General features: G+C 44.5%; 1 protein-coding gene and 2 long non-coding RNA genes across 14 annotated transcripts in view; 2 read left to right on the top strand and 1 right to left on the bottom strand.

The window, feature by feature from the left end:
- The window catches only part of LOC122689036, a 574,758-nt gene that overhangs the window by 93,559 nt on the left and 456,702 nt on the right, over positions 1–24,497 (top strand). The gene's annotated exons all lie outside the window — the stretch shown is intronic.
- Positions 1–24,497, bottom strand: part of LOC122689037 — a 67,880-nt gene that overhangs the window by 7,107 nt on the left and 36,276 nt on the right. The gene's annotated exons all lie outside the window — the stretch shown is intronic.
- LOC122689026 (X antigen family member 5-like) lies at positions 7,307–23,538 on the top strand. Of its 5 annotated transcripts, none has more exons than XR_006339663.1 (6): positions 7,307–7,566; positions 17,928–18,151; positions 19,052–19,131; positions 19,606–19,751; positions 20,151–20,275; positions 23,424–23,538. XR_006339663.1 is itself a non-coding variant. In XM_043895106.1 (5 exons), the coding sequence occupies exons 1-5, from the start codon at positions 7,518–7,520 to the stop codon at positions 23,454–23,456; spliced, it is 426 nt and encodes a 141-aa protein (XP_043751041.1). In that variant the 5' UTR covers positions 7,324–7,517; the 3' UTR covers positions 23,457–23,538. The 5 variants fall into 5 exon arrangements, 1 of the variants encoding a protein (XP_043751041.1); XR_006339661.1 differs by having other exon boundaries at positions 7,322–7,560; positions 19,606–19,744; XR_006339660.1 differs by having other exon boundaries at positions 7,322–7,566; positions 19,606–19,744.

The raw sequence follows: 24,497 nt of genomic DNA, 5'->3' as shown, positions 1-24,497 counted from the left end.
TATTTGGCCATGCTGTCTGATTTGCCCACGAAGTTCCTCATACCACACACAGGATGTTGTTACAAGTGAGCCTATAAACTCGCCGTTGACACCAGCCAGCCCTACTGAAGTCGGCTACCTGGGGGCAGGGAGGTGGCCAGGGCAATAAATTCATCATCTCATTTCCTTCATCACCCTACCCCATTTCATTCCCTGCAGTCACGTGGCCCAAACGAATAAAGATCTTGCACCAAATTGCTGCTTAAAGCACCACTGCCTCAAGTTTCCTTCATTATCCCACGAGGCTTCTGAGGCCAGGGAACAGATTTTACTTGAGATGAGTAAAGCTAGAGAGACAGCCCATTGGCCAGAGATTCTTTTTCGCAGGTGATGTCTCTCAGCATACTCTTTACGAACCCATGGACCAAGGCCCGCCAGGCTCCTCTGTCCAGGGGATTCTCCAGGCGAGAATACTGGAGTGGGTTGCCATGCCCTCCTCCAGGGAACCTTCCCGACCCAGGGATTGAACCCAGGTGTCCGAATTCCCCTTCATTGCAGACAGATCCTCTACCGCTGAGCCCCCGGGGAAACCCATGATGAACGTAGACCGCATATTAAAAAGAAGAGACATCACTTTGCTGACAAAAGTCTGCAGAGTCAAAACCATGGTTTTTCCAGTAGCCGTGTACAGATGTGTGAGTTGGATCATTAGGAAGGCTGAGTGATGCTTTCGAATTGTGGTGCTAGAGAGATGATGCTTTAGAATCCCTCGGGCAGTAAGGAGAACAACCCGGCCAATCCTACAGGAAATGAATACTGAATACTCTGAATACTCACTGGAAGCACTGATGCTGAAGCTGCAATACTTTGGCCACCTGATGAGAATAGCTGACTCATTGGAAAACACCCTAGTGCTGGAAAAGATCGAAGGCAGGAGGAGAAGGGGGAGACAGAGGGTGAGATGGTTAGATAGCATCACCAACACATGGACATTAATTTGATCAAACTCAGGGAGATAGTGTAGGACAGAGGAGCCTGGCGTGCTGCATGCCATGGGGTCGTAAATAGTTGGACACGACTGAGCGAATGAACAACCACCACCTCCACCTTCCCTTTGAGCTTCCCTAAGGTGCCACCGCCCCACACTCAGCGGGGCTAAGAAGCTTTCTGTGAATGTCAGTGGTGAAGGCTGAGACTTCTGTCTTCACACACTCAGCGCCCCCTGCTTAGGGTTGATGGCGGGTCCTTAGAATGCTCATCACTCCCTCCCAGAGCTCAGACCAGGCAGCCTTCTCACAACAGTCATGGAGCACCTACCCTGCTACAGAAATGGGAGTTGTAGGTCTTTACCCCTCTCAATGTGTCTTCTTCCTTTACATTCACTCCCACATTTCTTCCTGAGTCACCGAATCCAACTCTGCTCATCCCCACCTGGTCCCTCTAAGAAGCTGCACCTGCATCTCCGGCACATCTCTAGCACCACATGCACGGGGTGGGTGCATGTACGCCCTGCGCCATGTATCTTCTTTCTCCTTTCTCTTCAGAATCTGTCGACTCCCAGACATCACAAAAGGGCTCCAGATGGCCCACAAAGGGGGCGTTGCTGCAGGCGAGGCTCTGATTCTCATCCACAGCCTGGCTCAAAGCAGGACTGTGTTATAAGCACCACAAGCCACTGCACTGCATCATGGGAACCAAAAGAGCAAAGGTCTGAAAGTCCTAACACAGACATTTCCGTGGACAGAACGCCAGTGTCTTCCTTGGGACCTGTGAGCTGTTCTTTGGTTTGGGCCTATGGAGTCAGTGACCTTTTTCACAACGCTGGCAGGCTTAGCTAGCCTTCCATCAGGACTTCTCTACTCCCCACAGCCCCCCACCTACGGTACCATCGATATTACTTCTCACTTCAGTGCGCCGATTGGGTTTTCACCTGGCAGGGATACAAACACAACTTTTTTATGCTGAAACCTCAAGATACCTGAGGAGAACGAGTCTTCAGAAAGTACATTGTTCAATTATAATAGAAAAACTGCCTATGTAACAAAGAAGGTACAACAAATTACAATACTAATAAAATGTTATTTGGAAATTATATACAATGTCACACTTCAGAGAAAAAAACTTAGTATGTGGTCTGTTGCCTTCCAGGTTTTGATCTCTGCATTTAAGAAAATCACGAGATGGGTGAGGTAACGTCTTCATGATACTGTATCTGTTGCTCTGTCTGTGTATCATTATATTATACTATGCTTATGCTACTTTCCATAATGATGAGGGTGCTCCACTAATGTTGGTCAGAGGAAGCACTGTTTAGACCTCGGTATGGACCAGGAACTGTTCTCTGTGATGTGTGCATGTTGACATGACACCCCATGGTCTGTCACGCACTTAGGAGACACTGTGTCCAATCAATACACAGATCCATAGTAATGTTTCAGGAGGATTGACATGTTGATCTGCCTTTTGATCCAGAGTACACCAGACACTGCACTGTATTCCAGATTGGGGGTCAGATCCCACACCTGGCTGTTTCTCTCTGGCCTGGGCACCAATCTGACTCAGCTCTTGCCAGCTAGGTGACTTTGTGCAGATGCATTCACCCACTAACATCTTCGTGTCTCTGCTCCTCAGCTGACAAAAGGGATGATAGCATTACAGATGCTCACCTCACAGTGTAGCTATGAGTACTCAAAGACTTCATTATGCGTATATGTACGGAGAGCTACACACGGTGCAGAAGGGGAGCTCTTCTTCCTGTGTCTCTTCACTTCTGTTTCCGCTTGTACTAGCAGCCCCCCGTCCCTGCCCCCACGCGTTCACCTCCCCCACCCCTACTCTGCTCTCTCTCCCCTGTGCCCCTGTCCTCAGACTCTCCATCCCAAAACACAGCTGAACATCTTACGATTTACCCCAGAAAATACCCATACCATCACCCTTGGATTAAACAATCATGAACATTAGCAGAAAAAATAAGAAACACAATAAACGGGCAATGTTAAAACTACATAAAAAATAAAGCATTACTGATGAATGTCGGGCTACTAATATTTTCATATCTTCATCAGATTCAGATCTTCAGAACTTGATATATGAGAATTAGATTTGATAAACAATGCCAGAAAAGGTAATGCAATGTGGTTCCTTAAATAAGACCTAACAAAATGGGGGCACATGGTGTGTTCATGGGTTGAGAAATTCAATATAATTAGGATGTCAGTAGTCCCCACACACATCCATCAATTTCACACAATTCCAGTCAGAAATTCCAGCAGGACTTTTTTGTACATATAGACTAATTGAGGATAACATTTCTGTGGTAAGGCAAATGATCTAGAATAGATAATGATTCTGAAATACAACATTGGAGGAGTAACACCAACCTGAAATTTACTTTGCAGCTTCAACCAAAAGTTGTAAGCAACCATGTGTCTATGAAGGGATGAATGGATATAGAAAACGTGGTGACACCAGTCAGAATGGCCACCATCAAAAAGTCTACAAACAACAAATGCTGGTTAGGGTGTGGAGGAAGGGGAAACCTCTTACACAGTGGGTGGGAATGCAAACTGGTAGAGCCACTACGGAGAACAGTGTGGGATTCCTTTAAAAACTGGGAATAGACCTGCCATGTGACCCAGCAATCCCACTGCTGGGCATACACCCTGAGGAAACCAGAAGTGAAACAGACACATGGACCCCAATGTTCACCGCAGCACTGTTTACAATAGCCAGGACACACACACAACCTAGATGCCCACTGGCACACGAACGGAGAAGGACGTTGTGGTACATACACAATGGAATATTACTCAAGTATAAAAAGGAATGCACTGGAGTCAGTTCTAATGAGGTGGATGAACCTGGGGCCTATGATACAGAGTGAAGTAAGTCAGAAAGAGAAAGAGAAATACTCTATATTAACGCTTATATATGGAATTTAGAAAGATGGTACCAATGACCCTACATGCAGGGCAGCAAAGGAGACAGTGTTAAGCTCCAATCATGAAGCAGAGCACTCAAAGCCGGTACTCTGGGAAAACCTAGAGGGATAGAGTGGGGAGGGAGGTGGGAGGGGCGTTCAGGATGGGGGGACACGTGAATGCCTACGGCCACTTCATGTTGATGTATGACAAAAACATCACAATACTGTAAAGTAATTATCCTCCAATTAAAATAATTTGAAAACAGAAAATGTGAGATATACAATGGAATATTATTCAGTCACAAGGAAGAAAATTCTGCCTTTTGCAACAACATGAATGGAATTCAAAGGCTTTATGCTAAGTGAAAAAAGTGAAAGAGAGAAAGACATATATTGTATGTTCTCACTTATATGCAGAACCTAAAAAAAGTCAAACTTACAGAAATTTCCAAGAGTCTAGAATGGTGGTTTCCAGGGCCTGCGCAAAATGTTAAATACTGGGTACAAACTTCCAGGTATGAGATGAATAAGTTGCATGGATCCAATGTATAGCATGGTGAGTAAAATTAACAAAACTGTAGAATACAGTGAAAGCTAAGAGGGTAGATCTGAGATGTTATTTCCTCAACAGTTTTTAAAAAGGATTATGTGAGGGCACAGAGTGCCAACCCTGCTGTGGTAATCGTTTTGCCAAATATGTGTGTATCAAATCATCACATTGGCATCTTAAACTTACAGGTTATATGTCAATAATACCTCAAGAAAGGTGGAAAAAATAAGAGTCCTTAGTGTGTCCGGTGGGAGAGCATTCAAGCTATATTCTGTGTCCCTCTGATATGTCCCCATCATTCTTGAACTTTCCCTTGTTACTGACATGACAAGGTGACCCAGGCTCATTTATCCTTTCCTTCCTCAGCCTGGGAACCCATCATTTAGTGGAGAAAGGTGTTCAGAAGCTAGGGTCTGGGGACTGGTGTAATTATAGCCATTGGAATGTTGCTTTTTCCAGTAACTTGGGAATATATGTGTGTACACAATCACACACACAAACACATAGACACACATCTATAGTTACATATCAGTCTAGCCACATATGCACACCTATCGAATACAAGAAGTCTGCATGGAGACCTTTAATCCCAGTAGAATTCCTCAGATTTGTTCTAGGTTACTTCCTTTCCATACTGGAAATTCCCTTTTCCAAAAATGACAGACGTGGCTCTCAGCATTCTTATCTATTTGCTGAGTTGATGAATCCCAATGCATATAAGTGATCCCTCCTCCACAAAAGGGTGCTCCTCACAATCTATGCAGAACCATCCCTTGCCCTTGACTTCCACACCTCACTCAACCTTGAATCCATGAAGCAGTTAGCCTCCTTCCCATCCAATCCCCAGGGATATCCTTCTTTCAACCTTGGGCTCTGACTCTCCAGGCAGGGATGCTCCTTTACACATATACATGCCTTGCCTGGCCAACACCTAACGGCTTTAGTACTGACTTGCTCAGGCACAAAAAAGGGAAGGGAAAGAAAGGGTAGGGACAGGAAAAGGTGACTATGTCATAATACAGTCAGCCAATCAACGTGAACTGGGCCAAACCCAAGCAATGTGATGAAGTCAGTTGTTCTTGCTTTCTTTCTTTCTCAGTGTCCTCCAACTTCCCTTCCTGCCTCTGTCCTTTGCCCCAGTTCCCTTTTCCTTCTTAAGTCCTGCCCTCTATCAAGAGTACCAATGTAACGAGGCATGATTCCCACATTATAACCGATCTCTGCTGCTTGGCTGACATTCAGTGTGACATCCCTGCAGCTGGGACAATGAAACTCTCTCTCTCTCATGATGGACCAGAAGGTCTCACTCCTAATTTCAGGGATAGGAAGGAGAGAAGGTGCAGGGCACACGTTGGAGCCCTCAGTCCTTCATCTCTGAAATGTGGATGATCACAAATTGTGAGAGAAACAGAGACAGCAGCAACCAGACCCCTTTCAATGAGTGCTACATGCCAAATCCTGTGCATCACAGGACTCCTTGACATTCAGGAGCACGCCAAGTGGATTTCCATGCCAGGACAGTTGCATTTGTTGTTCCTTCTGCCTGGAATGCTCTTCCCTTAGATAACCCCATAGCCTGCTCCCTCACTTCCTCCAGATCTCTGCTTACTTGCCATCTTTCAAGGAGACTTTCCCTCCTTACCTTGAAGAATATAATAACATCATACCTACATATACCCTTTCCCCTGATCTAGCATTATCTTTCTTCATAGTGCCTGCCATCCTTGATTATTTACTGACCACCAAGTCTATGAAATGACAGACTTGGTTGGATTTGTCCTGTCCCAAACTCCTCCAATACTGCTTAGGTCTATGGCAGGTGCTCAGAAAATATTTGCTGAAGGATAGTCTGGAGCCAGGCCCGTTACACACATTGCTAACATGCACAGGTAGCTTCCAAGACGCGCACTGGCCCCACTGTAATAATTATGGACAAACTGAGATTCCAGGAGACAACTGATACACTCAGCAACACACAGTCAGCATGTCAGGTTCCGGGCCTCAGAATCATATCTGCCAGCTTCCAAACCCTCAGTTCCCGGACAGAGACCTCACAGCCAAGAACATAAGAGGTTTTATTTCTGACACAGAGACTCCAGACAGCCCAGATAGATACCCAGAGACACCAAAAAGAGCTCACTGAATCTCTGCACAGAGAGCACACAACTCGTCTCAGACCCTCAAACACAACTGAGACCATCACCATACACGCTGTGACAAAGACCCTCCAAACAGGCCAAAGTCTTCAAGACAGAAACAAATGAGAACTGCACAGATACTTCACACCATGGAGACTGACTCCCAAACCACTCGACACTTACCAACCTAATACAAAATCCCAAAACGGAAAGAGAACCTTTAATAACTCAAGAACATCATGTACCGAAATAGGACCTGTGTTGCAACACGTAGTGATACACAAGCCCAGGCTCCCTGCCACAGGTTAGTCTCCAGGGAGAGACAGCTAACTCAGAGACCTCTCCTTGGACATGAATTGCATGCATTTCTGCGAATGACCGAGGGCTGTCACATGCTCCAGACTGAGCGAGAGCAAAACAAGACCGAAACGCCGTCAGCATGCACAGCCAGCGACTGCGCCAAACCTCGCCACTAACCAGGGCAGCTATTCCACCCCTTCGGGAAAAGCAAGAAAACTCGGATAAAAACTGTATGCTCTAAAAAGCCGCGAACGGCAACATGCCTCTCGTCCTCAGGTCCAGCTCTGCCATCCCAGTCCTGTAACAGCCAGCCAACCAACTGGAACTGGGCCGGAGACGGAGCAGGGCGGGACTCGCGGGACTTCCGGCGCCTATCCGCGCCCCGGAAGAGCTAATTCCGGCGACCTCGCGGTGACCAATCAATGCGCAGAACGCTCCCTGACGCCAAACCACGAACTGGCAGCCCAGCTCCCTCCGTAGCCGCCCCCCTTGGATGTAACCATGTAGAAACGAAGGGGTGGAATTGAAAAGGAGACGAGGACAGCTGCCGCTTAATACCGGTGTCCAGTCGGACTCAGATGCAGCGCGATGCCGGAATGGAGCGAATGGGGATGGAGGCAGTGGTGCCATGCGTGCCTCCGCTAGGAACTCTGGTCGATGCCCGAGGCGGGGTAAAGGTACTCTCTGTGTTGTCATAGGCCCTCTCGAATGGTACCTTCCAGAGTGGGTGGTTCTACCGCTACCCCTCAGTGCTACATCCCAGGACCCTACTGTTTAATATCGCGCGCCCCTTGGTGGTGAGACTGGGGAACAGCCGATGTAGATGCCGGTGGACCGTTAGAGGGTGGATGATCCTCCAAGGGTGGAAGGCCAACGTGAGGATGAAAACCGCGCCGATTGCTGCAATCTTGGACTCCGAAAAATGTCTCCATAAACTGAAGATTACTTCTCTGTAGTGGCCACTATCATAACAGGAAGCATGGAAAGCATTTTCTGTGTGCTGGGCATTGTTCTTGTTTGTGCTTTCCTGTTTAATACAGAATAGGTCTCAATGGGGAAAGCCAGCCACAGTCCCCCAGCGGGCAGGGGAGAGAAAGCTTTGGACTGGGATCTGAAGGTCTGGGGTGGGGAAGGCCTCTGTCGTTGACTCCGAGTAATATGTGAGAAGGACAACAGGACATTCCATTCTGTTCGGAAAGGGGTCAACTCCGAGGGGAGCCAAGGATAGTGCATAGGTGAGATAAAGACCATGGGTTTGTCACCATCTTGTCATGCCTGAATTTGTTCAATAGCAGAATCCTCAGCCTGTCTAGCTATGCCTCTGTCAACAAGTTTAATTTGCTTATTCATGCCTACATTCAATCATCTTCTCCACAGTTTCTGTCAAGCAGAACTCTGTGTGTTAGGAAAGAGAAAATCAACCTTGGCTTCATGGAACTTACATTGTGTTGGGGTCATACAGCCCCAAAAGAGAAGTAATTTATCGGGTGTTCATAACTGCTGTGATTAACATTAAACCGGGATAGTAAAATAGAGAGAGGGGATATCTAGAAAGAGTGGCCAGGGATGTTCCTTCTAAGATTGTGACATTTGAACTAAACCTAGCGGAGATGCCTCTCAGGGAGAAAAGTGTCTCAGACAGATTTAAGGCCAGTGTAAAAACGGGAGTGAAACTCAGTGTAGAGTGTATGAAAAGAATGTTGAGGGCTATGTGACTGTCACAGCATGATGGAGGGAGGGCCGGGAGATCCGATGAGAGCGGTGATGAGGGGCGGGTCCCCTAGGGCCTCTGGCCATAGAGGTGACTTTGACTTGAGCCACAGGAGGGTTCTTACCAGAGAAGCCCCCAAGGTTCTTTCAGACGCCCAGATCACACAAGGTTTGTTGAGGAGCTCTAGATTCATCCCGGGAAATCTACAGACCCTCTGCAGTTGAACATGCCTTTCCTGGAATCCACTACACTCAAGGGGAATCCCTTCTACTGCTCCCAGTGGACATCCATGTTGATTGATGATACCCTCAGGAAGGAGGAAGGACCCTCACGGTATGAGGGAGGTCACAGACAGTCTCATAAAGGCTAGGAGGATGTAACAGACACAGAGATGGCAGGGAGAAAGACAAAGATAGAACATTGGACAGGGACAGAGAGACTATCTCTGGGAGCAAAGGATCCCCAAATAGCACCCACCTATGGGCCCCTAGCCCTGCTACTGGATGAGGTACCTATCTCTACAGGAGAAAATAAGGTGGTCCCCCTCCCCGCCCCGCCCCCCACCACCGACTGTCCCTAGGAAATGAGTCAGTTGCCCGAGGCCTGAGTCTGAATCATGCTCCCTTGGCACACATCATGTCCTCTGCCCTGATCAAGACATGGAGATGATCCAGTCATGGGGAGGCTCATGCTGTACACAGGGTCCCTCACAAGCTGTCCAGCCCTGACTGCCCTCCTGCCGACCTCAGTGCCAAGGAATGCTTTAGTGGGGGAAAGGGAGGCAGGAATCGCTCCATTTGTGGTGGAGCCTCATGCAAATTGGTGAATGTGATGTTGATCCCCACCTGCTTGGAGGCTCATCTCTGCATTTTCCACCACCAGGTCCCCAGGGAATGTGTAGATTACATTCAATATATCAGGTGAGCAGCTCGGTGTATGATGGGAAGACACCGAGACGTATCCTGACATTGAGACAGTCAGAGGGTCCTTGTAGCCCTGTGCAAATGCCCCCCTCGCCCACTACCTGGCCAGGGTTCTGCTGAGTCTTCCCTGCCTCCTCCAAGGAGCTCAAGCCTGCATCCAGTTCCTCCTGTCCTCATGAGCCGAGAACTTCCATCTGCACTGGGCCTTGAGCTCCCATCTGCAAATGGTGGACTCTTTCTGATGGGTTGGCCAGATTGTCTGAGTGAGTGTGTGTACACAGTTTTTTCACAGGGTCCCTATCAAGGGTGGTAGTCTTGTCAGGAAGTATTGTTCTCTTCAGTATTGTTACCGTGGGCTCCTGTGTACTGCACATGACTTGCCCTCCCTGAGGATGGGGCCACAAGATTTTTTCTCTGTAGGGAGGCATGGGAGAAATCATAGCAAATGTGATATCACAGGTCTACTTCTAAGACCCATGAGAGTGGGGTCCATCCAGCCTTCCTCTTAAGACTACTCTCATATGCAGATCCATGAACAGCTCAGAGACCCAACCCTCTGGACAAAACCCTCCCAAATAGTTCAGAGACTTCACGCCTGGACAGAGATCCACAAACAGTTTAGAGAGCACTCATCCTGGAAAGCAACCCAAAACAGCTCAAATACGTCACACCTGAGGACAGAGACCCTAAACATCTTAGAGAATTCCAACTCTCAGTTCAGCTCAGTCATTCAGTCGTGTCCAACTCTCTGAGAGCCCGTGGACTGCAGCAATCCAGGCCTCGGCAAATCCCAGAGTTTATGCAAACTCATGTCCATTGAGTCGGTGATGCCATCCAACCATCTCATCCTCTGCTGTCCCCTTCTCCTCCCACCTTCAATCTTTCCCAGCATCAGGGTCTTTTCAAATGAGTCAGTTCTTCGCATCAGGTGGCCAAAGTATTGGAGTTTCAGTTTCACCATCAGTCCTTCCAATGAATATTCAGGATTGATCTCCTTCAGGATGGACTGGTTGGATCTCCTTGCAGTCTAAGGGACTCTCAAGAGTCTTCTCCAACATCACAGTTTGAAAGCATCAATTCTTCGGCACTCAGCTTTCTTTACAGTCCACCTCTCACATTCATACATGACTACTGGGAAAACCATTGCCTTGACTAGATGGACCTTTCTTGGCATAGTAATGTCTCTGCTTTTTAATATGCTGTCTAGGTTGGTCCTAATTTTTCATCCAAGGAGCAAGTGTCTTTTCATTTGATGGCTACAGTCACCATGTGCATTGATTTTAGAGCCCCCCAACATAAAGTCTGTCACTGTTTCCCCGTCTATTTGCCATGAGGTGATGGGACCAGATACCAAGATCTTAGTTTTCTGGATGTTGAGTTTTAAGCTAACTTTTTCACTCTCCTCTTTCACTTTTTCAAAGGACCCTTTAGTTCTTGTTCGATTTCTCCCATAAGGGTGGTGTCATCTGTATATCTGAGGTTACTGATATTTCTCCTGGCAATCTTGATTCCAGGTTGTGCTTCATCTAGCCCACTGTTTCTCATGATGTACTCTGCATCTAAGTTAAATAAGCAGGGTGACAATATACAGCCTTGAGTTATGCCTTTTCCTATTTGGAACCTGTCTGTTGTTCCATGTCCAGTTCTGGCTGTTGCTTGCTGACCTGCATACCCATTTCTCAAGAGGCACGTCAGGTGATCTGGTATTCCCATCTCTTTCAGAATTTTCCAGAGTTTGTTGTGGTCCACACAGTCAAAGGCTTTGACATATTCATTAAAGCAGAAGGAAATGTTTTTCTGGAACTCTTTTGTTTTTCTATCACACAGTCAAAGGCTTTAGATAGTCATTCAAGCAGATGGAGATATTTTTTGAAACTCTTTTGCTTTGTGTATGATCCAAACCATGTTGGACATTTGATCTCTGGTTCCTCTGCCTTTTCTAAATCCACCTTGAACATCTGGCCTCAGGTACATTCAGATCTTTAAGACAAACAGGATTACTCTCAGCCAGTACTACAAGTGTTAAGTTGTAACCACTGTGGTTGCTGACCTAAAGTGCATTCTGAAGGAATTTAGGGTGAAAAACAGTATGAGGCACCCTGTGCTTTGGACAAGTTGGGCTTTTTTAGTTACCGATACCTCAGGAAAAGTTTCAGTGACCCTAGATTCTTGCCTCTTCCCCACATGGAAAATCATGAAAATAATGAACTTGTGACATCTGATCTCTGTGTTTCACAGCAATCTTTAACCAATGTGCACGCCTGACTGCGTGTACTTCCTAGGCAACAATCATACCGACTTCTTCGCTACCTCCTCCAAGCAGTTTCCTCAGAGCTAGCGGAGGAATGTGTCCTGGGTTGTAGTTCCCAGAAGACTCCAAATCCAACTTAAACTCACAACTCTCCTGTTGTATGCTTTTCTTTAAGTAGACACGACTCTAGATAACAGCTCTCCTTTAGCACAGAGGCTTCACCCCTCTCCCCCAGAGCCTACAGCCTGCACCCTGGGACACAGAGCCCCACATCTTTCCCTCTGGGCTGCTGTGTTGGCATTTGCACTGAGTCTCTGTTCAGTCAACCCCAAGGGACAGAGGCCTCCAGTCCTGCAGTCCCTGCAGTCTGCATTCACAAGCATGTCATCCTGAGGAAGGCAGATTCATCCCAGGGGTGTGGATTGCCTGAGAGCTGAGGAGTTCTGAAATTGATTTCCCATGTCTGGGTCCTCAGAATAGACTTAACTCACCCTGGTCACCTCTGGTTGTGTCGACTTTGTATCCTGCCCCACGGGAGGTTCAGAGTGAATCCCAGATCCACAGAACGAGTCCGAGGGACCTTGTCCTCTCTGTCATGTCTCAGCAAACATGCTGGGCAACTGAATTCTGGAGATAGGAGAGGTTTTCCCCCCTGTGCCTATGACAGCTCCCTTACATCCCTCTAGTCATCTGTCGTTTTCCAGAGTCCCTCTCCTGGTGACAGCTGCCACAAATCCTCTTTATTCCAAGTCCCCACCCTCTCCCCTCACCTTCCACCAGGCCTCCCTCCCACTCCAGGAGCCTCTTTAGCCCCTCTCTAGCCCTGCTCACAGGGCCTGTGTTACATCCTCACCCCATTTGTGGCCTCTCACCCAATACCCTCACTGCCTCAGACGATCCCCTGAGGACCTTGCCTGCTCCCTGCATTCTGCAGGACACCTCTCTCCTGCCCACACACAGGTGTCTGTCTTAATGTCCTGGTGAGGGCTGAACTGAAAATCTCTCCAGGATCCAGAGAAAATCCAGACCTAGACCAGGCATCCAAGGCACTTCCCTCAGGGCTGGGGCGAAAGAGAAGGGGTCTCAGAGAGAAAGAGCAGGACTCAAGTTCCTGCAGGGGTGACAGGGTTTTCTTCAAGTGAGATGACACCTTAGAAGTGCTTAGGACATGGAAACTCAGATGACTAATTATCTAAGACTCAGAGATGCGCCCACGGATGCCAGCTAACTCCTAGAGTGACCTCAGTTATGCAGCCACTGACTGGGGAAGCATCTCCAGCCTGTTTACTGGGCAGTGAACACTCCTGGAGACTGGGTTCCACTGGTCCTCCAGTGCTCAGGCCCAAGACCCCCACTGTGAACTCTTGCCCATCAACCTCTGCACCTGACTGTGTGAGCCCTGGCCTGATCTGGGCTCTCTGTCCCTGTTCCCCGTGAGAGCCTGAGCCTGTGTTTTCCACGTGGGCTCCCCAGAGTGGTCTGGGATTCCTTGCCTCCGAATCCCCACAACCAATCATTGCTGCTTGTGCATTCAAATCTGCACGGTGTTGGCATGACCAAAATGGGCCTGGAGTGTCCTCCTGGACATCTGAGAAAGGGGACTGCCCTCGGTCCAGGTTTGAAGCCTGGGTCTCCAGTGTGGCATCCTCCCCATCTGTGTCAAAAGCTGTGGTTGGTCAACCTGGGCAGTGGTGGACGGTTTGTCCATCCATGCACAGTACTTGCATTGTTACCAAATGGAACCCTCTCCCCTGTAGTACCTTCTACTTCCTGTGGTTCCATGGGGAGCCATTTATCACTCAGTCTTGTTGGTCCTGGGTGGGATCGGACTATTTGCATTTCTAACCATGCTCAGCCTCCCTCCTTCACAACTGGTGAACTCCATGATGAGCAAAGGTCTAAGCATCCTGTTCACTGCAGCAGAGTGTCTGCTCCAAGAATGATGTGATGTGGTAGTAAACAAGCTTTCCTTCTCCTGCTTTACTGATGGACATCAGCTTTACTGATGGACAGCATTTTGCCAGCATCAATGAAAGTGAAAATCCTAAAAAAAAAAAAAAAAAAAATCCTTACAAAATCCTCGTCCTTGTTCATTTACTGTTAACAATCCATTAACTTATTATACCGCCTCAGTAGAATAAAGGAAAAAAAAAACCGCATTATCATCTCAGTAGCGACCTAAGAAAGCATTTGACAAAATTCAGCATCCGTTCAAAATACAGCGACTCAAACTAGAAGCAGAAGGCAGTATTTTGAATGTGATATAAAACATTTATGATAAACACATCGCTATCATCATACTTAGTGATAACAGGCAGAAGTACTTCCCCTGAAAATCAAGATCTATAGAAGGATAACATCTCTTACCACTTCTATTCCACATGGTTCTGGAGAGGGTAATAAAGCAAGGGAAAGGAATAAAATGAATCTACATTGGCAAAGAAGTAAAACTGTTCTATTTGCAGATGATGTAATCTTTTGTGGGAGCTCTCAATGACCTTTTATATATTCCCACAGACACAGAGTCTGTCTAGTTGATTGTGTGGATTAAATCTGCAGCTTGTGCAGCTGGTGGGAGGGTTTTGAGTCTTCTTCCTTAGTCACACTGCCCTTGGGTTTCAATTGTGGTTTTATTTTTACCTCTGGATATGGGCGGTCCACTGGGGTTTGCTCCTGAGGCTGCCTCGGAGGACTTGGGTTTGCCCCCGCGAGGGCCAGGTGTGGAGGTGGTGCAGCTGCTTGAGTCACAGGGGTTTTGGCAACATCAGGTACTCAGGGGAGTTGGCGGCTAGGGCAGCAGGAAGTATAGTGCTCTAGAAGGGTATGGCAACCAGTATTGGCCAATACACCCCAGTATTCTTGCCTGGAGAACCCCTCTCCCTGACAGAGAAGCCTGGCAAGCCACAGTCCACAGGGTCACAAAGAGTCGGACACTACCAACGTGACCCTGCATGCATAGACATAAGACTTTTTTTGTGGCAGCTCTGCCCCAGTGCGAGTTGAGCGTGAACGTTGCACAGCAGCTCGGCGTGCAGGGACCCTGGCGGTGCCAAGTGTGCAGGGACATGGACTGCCTCTGCCACAGGAGTTATGGCCCTATCAGAGTCTTTTTTCGAGGCTCTTGTAGCTGGCGATCAGAAGGCCTCTTTGGCCTTTTTTTCTCCATAGCTCCGCCCATTCAGGCACTTAGAGGGCTTCCTTACCTGGGATCCTATTCTGTTGTTCGAGCATCAGGCACTTAAAGGGGCACCGTGGATGGGGTCCCACTCTGTAGTTTGGTGCATCAGTCACTTAAAGAAGCACCCTGGGTGTGGTCCTACTCTGTAGTTTGGTGCATCAGTCACTTAAAGAAGCACCCTGGGTGTAGTCCTACTCTGTAGTTCAGTGCATCAGGCATTTGATGGGCCAGCCTCTCTATTGTTCAGCTGCCAGTGCTGGCATGTTCGAGAGGCAATGGTGATGGCTCCACGCCCTACACATGACTCAGCAGTATCACCTTACTTCCATGGCTGCCCGAATTTCCTCCACAGGTATTTCCCACCACAGTCTCCTCCCTTACATCCCCTCCATCAGTCTCTGTGCAGTCAACAGCAGCCCTTGCCCTGGGATTGTTCCACAATCCCTAAATTCCAGCTCCCAGCCACTGCACCATCTAGGGTATGTATGGCTGTGGGAAGGATGTCTGATTCGCACTCCATTTAGGGTGCCACAGATGAGCTGTTTCACTCTCAGCCTTAAATGTTTCTCCTCTGACTCAGACAATTGCCCCATCTGGGGATCGGACCCTTGCTTCAGTTCCCCCACTGACCGAGGGCAGGTCCAGCCCTACTAACACTCCTGTTTTTTCTCCGTAGTTGCCTCATCCTACCGAGTTTTGTGTGGGTCTATATATTCTTTTCCACTGGTCAGGTGCTGCTATCTATGCTCGGCTGGTGTTCTGCATGCACTTCTGTGTCTGAAGGTATATTCCTGATGTATCCTTGGAGAGAGAGGTATTCCCCATCCACCTACTCCTCCACCATCTTGTCGATCTATGATATAATCTAGTGTATAAAAAATTGTGAAGAACCACCCTCTCCCACAGAAACTGTTAGACCTAATATAGGGGCTCGACAGGTTTACAGAATACAAGGTCATATACAAAGGGCAAATAGATTTCTATACACGTTCAGGACTTGTACAATACAAATTACCAAACATTGCTGAGTGAAATGAAAGACACTCTAGATGAGTGGAAATTTTACTTCAGTTCAGTCGCTCAGTCGTGTCTGACTCTTTGGGATCCCATGGACTGCCGCATGCCAGTCTTCCCTGTCCATCACCAACTCCCAGAGCTTGCTCAGAGTTTTACGGACTTTGGAGATCACATTTGTGGATTGGAAGACTCACTATTGTGTTAAGATGGCAGTACTCCCCTAATAGAGGCCTATCAAAGTTCAAACTGCTCTTTTCCCCTGGAAATCAACAAACTGATCCTAGAATTGTAAGAATTAAAAGGGTCCTGGGGTAGCGAAAACAGTGTGGAGAAAGAACAAGTAGTTACACTTCCCAATTTCAAAACCCACTTCAAACCTACAATAATCAAGACATTATGGTACTGACATAAGGATTGTATATAGACACAGAATGGCATGGAATGGAGAGTCAAGAAACAAGCCCATATTTCTATGGTCAGTTGATTATTGTGAGGGGTGTAGAGGCCATTCAATAGCAAAGAAAAATGTTTGAACAAATTGTCTTGGAATAACAGGATGTTCACATGCAAAAGAATCAATTTCAACCTATACCTCACACTGTATATAACAATTAACTGAAAATTGATAAAACACCCAAATATAAGACCTAAAACTATAAAGTACTCAGAAGAAAACAGAGATGTAAATGTGAATGTTGGATTAGGCAATGATTTCCTAGATATGATACAAAAAGCACAAGCACCAAAGGAAACAAAAATAGGCAATTTGGAATCATCAAAATTAAAACTTGTATCCTTCAAATGATACTATCAAGAATGTGAGATATCTAGGGCACCTACTGAATGCTGGCAGGGAGCCTTGAAACCCAGGCGGACCAGAGGAACACCAGAGCAAACCTGTATGATGTGTGGGTGGGGAGCGAGGGGGGAGGAGTTTTGGAGGCTAGTTGGGGTTCGTGTTCCTGAGGGTCAACTAGGGGAGGACAGGTTTTCCTACACCTGCAGAGTGGGGATGGGGCGGGACACTTGGGTTCGAAAATGCTCCCTTGGGCTATTTGCCATCAGACTACTTCCTCCACTCCTATACACTGGCAACCACAGATATATTTCTGTGCCTATACTTGTGCCTTTTCCAGGAATCCATTGACATGAAATCATATAATATAGCTTACTGTGTCTGACATGTCTCATTGGCACAGCTGAGATGCATCCTTGCTGTTACATGCATTAGTAGTTCCTTTTTACGTGACTGTGTAGTACTTTTTGTATGAGTATAAGCTTGTTTTTCTTTCCTTTGTATACCAGTTGTTGAATAGTTGGGCTGTTTCTAGGTTTGGCTATTAGGAGTACATGAGTAGAATATTTGAGTAAAGGTCCTTGTGTGAGCATGTTTTCCTTTCTCTTGGGTAAAATTAAAACTCCTAGTAAGTATGAAAATTCCCACTATAATAGAATAAGAAGAAGAATGTGCTACTGGAGAAGAGTGAAGAACTAGCTACAGAAGGAATGAAAAGGCTAAGCCAAAGTGGAAACAACACCCAGTTGTGGATGTGTCTGGAGGTGAAAGTAAAGCCCGATGCTAAAAGAACAATATTGTATAGGAACCAGAGGTATATTCAGAGAAATCAGTTACCAGTTCAGAGATTTAAATGTGCAGTGCTCCAAGCAAAAAATGGCAACAGAGGTATGGATGTATGTATTTATTCCATGGAAATGAGTAAAGCCATTGCAAGCATGATGGAAAACCCAGAAGCAGAGAAAGAAATGGTTCATCAAAGCATGTATAAAAATAGGTATTAAAAACCTTAATACCTATTTCTGTCATGAGTGTCTTCCTGAGACACATTCTCCACCAAGGGTAACCTGGGACTACCTATCACCACAGTTTGTGGATGCGTAAGCTAGACTGCCCTGGAAGGAAAAACATATAGTCTCCAAGCCCTTTTCTCATCCTCCAGAGACCCTGCGGTTCCAGGACTCTACCTCAGTGGCGGGAAAACCTCAACCTGCACTGCACAGGCCCAAGTCAGGGAGCATGCGCAGGGTGTGCGCACGCGCCTCTTGCTGCGCATGCGCCTTAGTGCGCATACGCCTTCCTGAGCGCATTCTGTGAGAACCGTTGGGCCTGAGACGGGCGTGTTTATTCAGTTCCGGTTCATTCTCACTACTTGAGACTCACCAGGTGGGTTCACAAATCTGTCCTGTCTGGAGTTGAAGTGTGCGTGCGTGTGAGGGGGAGCCAGCGAGCTTCGGGTGGGTCGGGCAGTGCCATCTGCGGCCTTTGAGGAGGAAGGCCCTCGAGGTCATCATCTTCCTCCTCACAGGTGTCGCGACGCCCTAGATCTTGTCCTGGTGGCTGGAGAGGAAGGGCGGTGGGCAGAGGAGGGCAGGGGGTCAGATGACAGTGTGGGGAGCCTTGGGGGTGTTGTTTGAGATATCTGGCTCATTGGAGCCCTGGAAGTGATAACAGAGCACAGAATCTGCGGCCGGGCGTGGGACCTGGGCAGGGGCAGTGTGGGCGATTAAGGAAAGGCCTAGAAACAGTACCGCAGTGGGTTTGTGACCCTATCACGAGTTTTGTGGTAAGGTGCCAAGAGAGAAGTGGACAGGTATGCTCTGTATGCAGACCCAGCTCAGCCACAGACGCTGAGAAAATCGCCATAGTCAGGCTGTAAAGACTAACCCATTCTACCTGTTCCCACTGAATTCCAAGGGAGTTGGGGAAAATAGGTCTGGTGAATAGGAGTGTGACTAGAGCAGTAGTCCTGAATTTTTAAATCCCTAGCAGTATTTCACTAACTATCTTCATGATGGAGAATTCTGTTGTGAAATCAAACTTCCCCACAACAGTTCTCTGTCTTCTTGTGTACTTTAAGGTGATTTCTCTGCCAGCTTAGCGAAGATACACATGGCTTTGCAAGCAACTGTATTTGGTGTCATTGGAATGCATGTACACCCATACTTTCTTTTCAAAGTATTTTCACAGTTTTAAAACATAGGAAGTCAACATATGGTCATAAAAGTGATCAAATATAGCTGTACTCTTAAATACATTTTCTAAATCACAATATTCTCCTTTCAGGGAGAAATATGAGTGGGCAAGTGGCATCAACATTGGGATCTACAGGTCAAGATTCGTCCCAGCTGGATGAACCTGTGGTTGTGAGTACCTTAGCATTTGATATTTTCTATTAGCACAAATTTACTTTTGAGAAAACGATGTTAAGTAATGCAGATGCAGTGATAAAGGTCTTCCGTGCTGATAAAGGGTGACAGTTTGTCTTAGGAAGGAACACTGATCCAGATATATTACAGTCTGGCGTTGCCTGGATGAGTATACTGTGAAATTCCCTGGAAATGTGCCCAGTGACTCCCTCCTCCTGTTTATTAACAACAGATTGCACACTTCCATCCCAGCATAGATTTAAATAGCTTCCAAAGTCTTTCTGGGTAACTCTTATGGGAGCTAACTCTTCTCTTTGGGAAGAGTAACTTTATTAAAAGTAAGTCCAGAGAATTGTGTTGGGAAAATGTTGTTAGGTTTACTTATGATTAGATATGTCTGTGTATTATGTATATTTATGCTGTTAGATGTGTTAACAACAAAAAGTTTTACTTGCATGCACACACTCCTAGGACCAGCAGCCCAGTGTTGAGCAACCTCAACAAGAGGAGGCACCAGCTGAGATTCAGGATATCACACCTGGAAAGGAGGAAGTCAATGGAGAGGATCCAGTGAATCATGATGAAGAGAGGGAGAAGGATGCCCCTGGAGGTAAAGTGTATGTGTGCATCATGTCTTAAGACATAACCAGTAAGAGGAGGAAAGGAAACATTAGAAAAGGGCTTTAGACAGTTCCTAAAAAACTGAGGAGAGTATAGTTTGCAGGTTAGTGTGGTCGCTCAAATGTTCCCTTGTTTTCAAGACAAAGAGAGAGGGGGCAACTGAGTTGTCTGAGGACAGCCCGGGGAAAGGAAAATGGTCATAACATCTGGAAAATTCTGCTTTCCTTTTTCTCCAGCAAAACATTCCTGGAATAATGCTCCTGAGGTTCTTATTCATCACATTTTTACCAAACTAGCCTAAGGCTTTTAATTCATAACACTGAGGGGATCAATATTATCATTCCCTTGTTTATAGTGTATGCTCTACAGCTGAATTCATACTTTTTTTTTTAAAGATTCTGACCTGGAAACTGATCTCCAGGAATTGGCTTTGGCAAAGACTGGGGGTCAAGGCGGAGATGGTCCTGATGTCAAGGAGGAGATTGCATCAAATACAGAGACTGTTGAAATGCCAGAGGAGGTATGTCATCCATTCAGAAAGTAATTTATATGGTTTCTGTTTTTCAGAATATTATATCTTTAATAATATAGAGGGAAAATTACTATTATTTTAATAACAGAGTTCACATACTCTTTGAAAGATTGTTCAGACCCCAGATGCCTGAGTGCCTGACTTACAGACTTGCAAATAAAGAAACAGACAGGATCAAAGCCATATGGAATTGAAAATAGGAAACCGTTTCCTTCTCTTGAGTATAAGTACTTTAACCAACAGCTAATAATTTTCAGGTTCTTTTATAATTTCTGCTTGTAACAAATATGGAATGCATCTGTAATAAATATCAGTTTATATGAAATATGCTCAGGTATTCATGTAGGTTCTATAACCATCTATAACATAATGTGTGTGATTCTGTGAAATCCCTTAACTTCTAAACTCACCTTTACTCACGTAAGTTGTGAATTCAGAACAGATACACTAAAATGCTCATTGTTCAATGCTAATTTTTGCAATCCCTGTTTCTCTTCGATGGCATGCATACAAGAATACTCTGTTTTCCATGATTTATTTATCATAAAATAGCATCTTGAGTCAAATTATAACAGGGGAATTGAGATTTCATTTTCTGATGGGGAACACATGTACACCTGTGGCTGATTCATGTCGATATATGGCAAAAACCATGACAGTATTGTAAAGTAATTAGCCTCCAATTAAAATAAATAAATAAAATTTTCTTTAAAAAAGAAAATGAGCCAACATTCTGCTTGATGTTTGTTAAATTCTCTCAAATTCTGAATTCTCTAGCTCTTAAAAAGCAGTTGCATTTTAAATCCTTTCCCCAGTGAAGCATGAAATGACTGAACAATGAAATGGCCAAAGATAGTCTATAGTTTCCTCTGTCTGTGGCTGATCAAGTTGAGAGAGTGCATGTAGTCAGTGCTATTCAAGGCAGGTGTGAGTAAGATACACATGCCAAGCACACTACCTGCCCCCACGTTTGGTCTGTTTTTTTTTTTTTTTTTTTTTGAGGGGGTTGCTTATTTTGGAGAAGGAAATGGCAACCCACTCCAGTATTCTTGCCTGAAGAATCCCATGGAAGGTGAAGCCTGGCAGGCGACAATCCACGGGGTCGCAAAGAGTCGGACACGACTGAGCGACTTCACTTCACTTTGCTTATTTTAATTGGAGGAGAATTACTTTGCAAGACTATGATGGTTTTTGATGATGGTTTTTGCCATACATCCCACTGTCACTCATAAAGTACTAAGAAAAATCTGAGCCTCATGATATAATCATCTCTAACCATATCAAATATGTTATTTTTCCTCTTTGATGTATCAGTTTAAAAGTTTTGGAGGTCAAAGTCCGTAACTCTAGTTCTTCCCACGTAATCAACTTAGTATCTTTCACATACGTGTTTTCCAAATTGTTGACAATTAATTGCATGATTCCGATTTTAAAGGAAGAACTTCATAGTTAGGGAAGAATTTACTGTGTATTAGCCTCCTACACATTTTCACTTTGCATTTTTGTTCCATTCCATTAGAACATTTAGACGAAAATAGCACTTCCAGACGACCTCCAAGTAACTATAGAACATGATTAAAATGTTCTCATAGAAAAACCTTCGCCCTAAATATGTGTGGTACTTGAAAAGACCAATACATAAATTACAAAGTACATAAATATAAAATCCTACATCCAATATAAAAGGTAAGAAAAAGAGCAACAGAGTGAACTGAAGGGAAAAAGAAAAAGATAGTTAATAAAAGACAGGTATCAATTGTTAGGAAGAGGAAAATAAATTCAACTAATAAATAAAGACAATGTGCTAGCTTACATAATTTTTAACACATATATATACATTTTTTAAAATATTCTTTTCCGTTGTGATTTATCACAGGAGATTGGACATAGTTCCCTGTGTGGTATAGTAGGACCTTGTTGTTTATCCATTCTGAGTGTAATAGTTTGTATCTGCCAACCCCAAATTCCCAGTCCATTCCTCTCAGTTTACATAACTGTGAAGAAAATGGAGAAAGCCCAAGTACACATAATAAGAAATATGAACAAGACACTTAACAGTATATTACAGAATTAAAACAGTATAATCTGGAATTCAGATATTTTCAGAATATTGATGAAATGGCTAATAGGATAGAAAAACAAATATTTAACATACCCCACAGTAACTAAATAACTAAACATCACAGATACCTTGGATGAACTTTTGAAATTGGTCAGAGTTGTCTCTCACAAACCATTATCCTTTAGAAACAAGGAAAAATATCTTCTTTTCCAGACTTTCTTTCTGTCTTCCTACTTGCTTTTCTGTCTCACTCATACTCCCTCTTGCTCTCCCTTTTCTTCTCTTCTCTCCTTTTTTTCTTTCTTTTTTTGGTGTGGCTGTGAGAAACAGTCCTATTTCTGCTTCACATGTTGATGTCACCATGTCGCCAGTGATAGTAATGACTTAAAATTAGTGTCACCATCTAATCTATTATACCAACTGGAATGCTTTCCAGGGTGAAAAGAAACATTTAGAATTATGTGAGGGCCACAAGGAAAGGGGGGGCACATGTTGAACCAACTTAAAACAACCATATCAGGGGTAAACTAAAACAAATGAAAATTTCTATACTTTTCCACAGTAGAGAAGAAACAAATGTAATACTGGCCTTTTTATTTGCTTCACTTAAGCAGTAACAGAGGTAACAACTATTTAGCTATCCTATATTCACAATATTATTTCAAATCAATACATGTAAATGATACTTTGGGGGGATGTATTTGTTTCATTTTTTGTGTATTTTGTTTTCCTTAGGTTGTTGTTTGTTGTTAGATATTTTACTGAATGTGTACACAGTTTTGCCTTCTACTGAAAACTACATTCTGATAGGTTCCATTGATTTATTTGTTCTGAACTCAGTGTCCTTGTTTTCTTATATAAGTAGGAAGAGTAGTATGTTTTTAAAAATACTCATAATGTGCCTGAAAAGTCTTTAAAATTTCTAGAGAGAATGAACTGAAGGTAAGCCAAAGGGTTGCCCTTAGTGTTCTTGCTTTAGTCCATTTTATAGAACTACAACTGCAGTGAACTTTGTATACCTCTCCTCTCATCAAAATAAAGTTCTGCTAAGTAAGTTTAATGTTTATATTATAGGTGAAGGGGAACCATTTGCTTGAAAGAAGATAAACTGAAACCATCTATGCTGTTCTTATGCTGTTTATTTGACTATTAAAGTTCTCTCAATAAAGTTTCATTTTCTACTTGCAAATTTTTTGTTAACTTTTCCATGGGTATTTAATGTTATTGAAACTTCATGGTTTGTGATTTTCATTGTCTAGTTGAGGATGTATGTAGAGATAGAATATTTGTATATAGACTTTCTGTCCACCAATTCCTCTAGCTATGCATATTAATTCTACAAATTTAGATCTAGATTATTTTTGCTTTTCAAAATATACTATTATATTTGATATCAACAGTTTCTACTGGCTTAAATCTTAAAACTTTCCTCATTTTGCAGAATTGAACAAACCTAGCTAGAATAGTCTTGACTAAAACAGGTGATACTCGGCATTTTTCCTGATAGGAAATGAAAAATCTTCTCCATTTCAACCTGTTTACATTGCTTTTTTGTAGATATACTTTATCAGAGTAAGTTCTATTCTATTCCTAGTTTCCTAGGAATACAGATTAATCTATAATTAAATACAGATTAATTTTCATCAAACACTTACAATGCATCAATTGTGATGATCACAGAATTGTTTTCCTTCCATTTTTCTATTACTGTGGCGAATTGCATTGGTAACCTTATACATGTAAACCACCCTTGCACTTCTGGGGTTAACAAAATTTGGTCATAACATATTCTTAGGTGTAATCTACATGTTAATACATATAGATACATATATATATATACCACACCTAAAAATTTCATAAAAGCCTTTGGTCTTCTCTTGAATATATGGGTTTACAAAATGTGCCACCCAGATCTCATATGGTCCCTGATACAATCATTGACAGAGAAACATTTTTTAATACTTAATAAACTTGTATTGTCCTACAGAGAAATGAAATGCCAAAGCCATTGTTAAAGGTTCTAGGGAGACAGAGAATAAAAACTGCTTGTCAAATTCCATGGCAAATGCCACAGCGTATCTTTCACACTCTTCTGACTTGCCTTCCAAGTTTTTTGGGGTACAGAGAGAGAGCAGCCACAAACGTATT

The sequence above is a fragment of the Cervus elaphus genome, chromosome X (assembly GCF_910594005.1).
Source record: "Cervus elaphus chromosome X, mCerEla1.1, whole genome shotgun sequence".
In the NCBI taxonomy this organism is placed as follows: Eukaryota; Metazoa; Chordata; class Mammalia; order Artiodactyla; family Cervidae; genus Cervus; species Cervus elaphus.
This window is presented reverse-complemented; position numbering and strand designations above follow the sequence as displayed.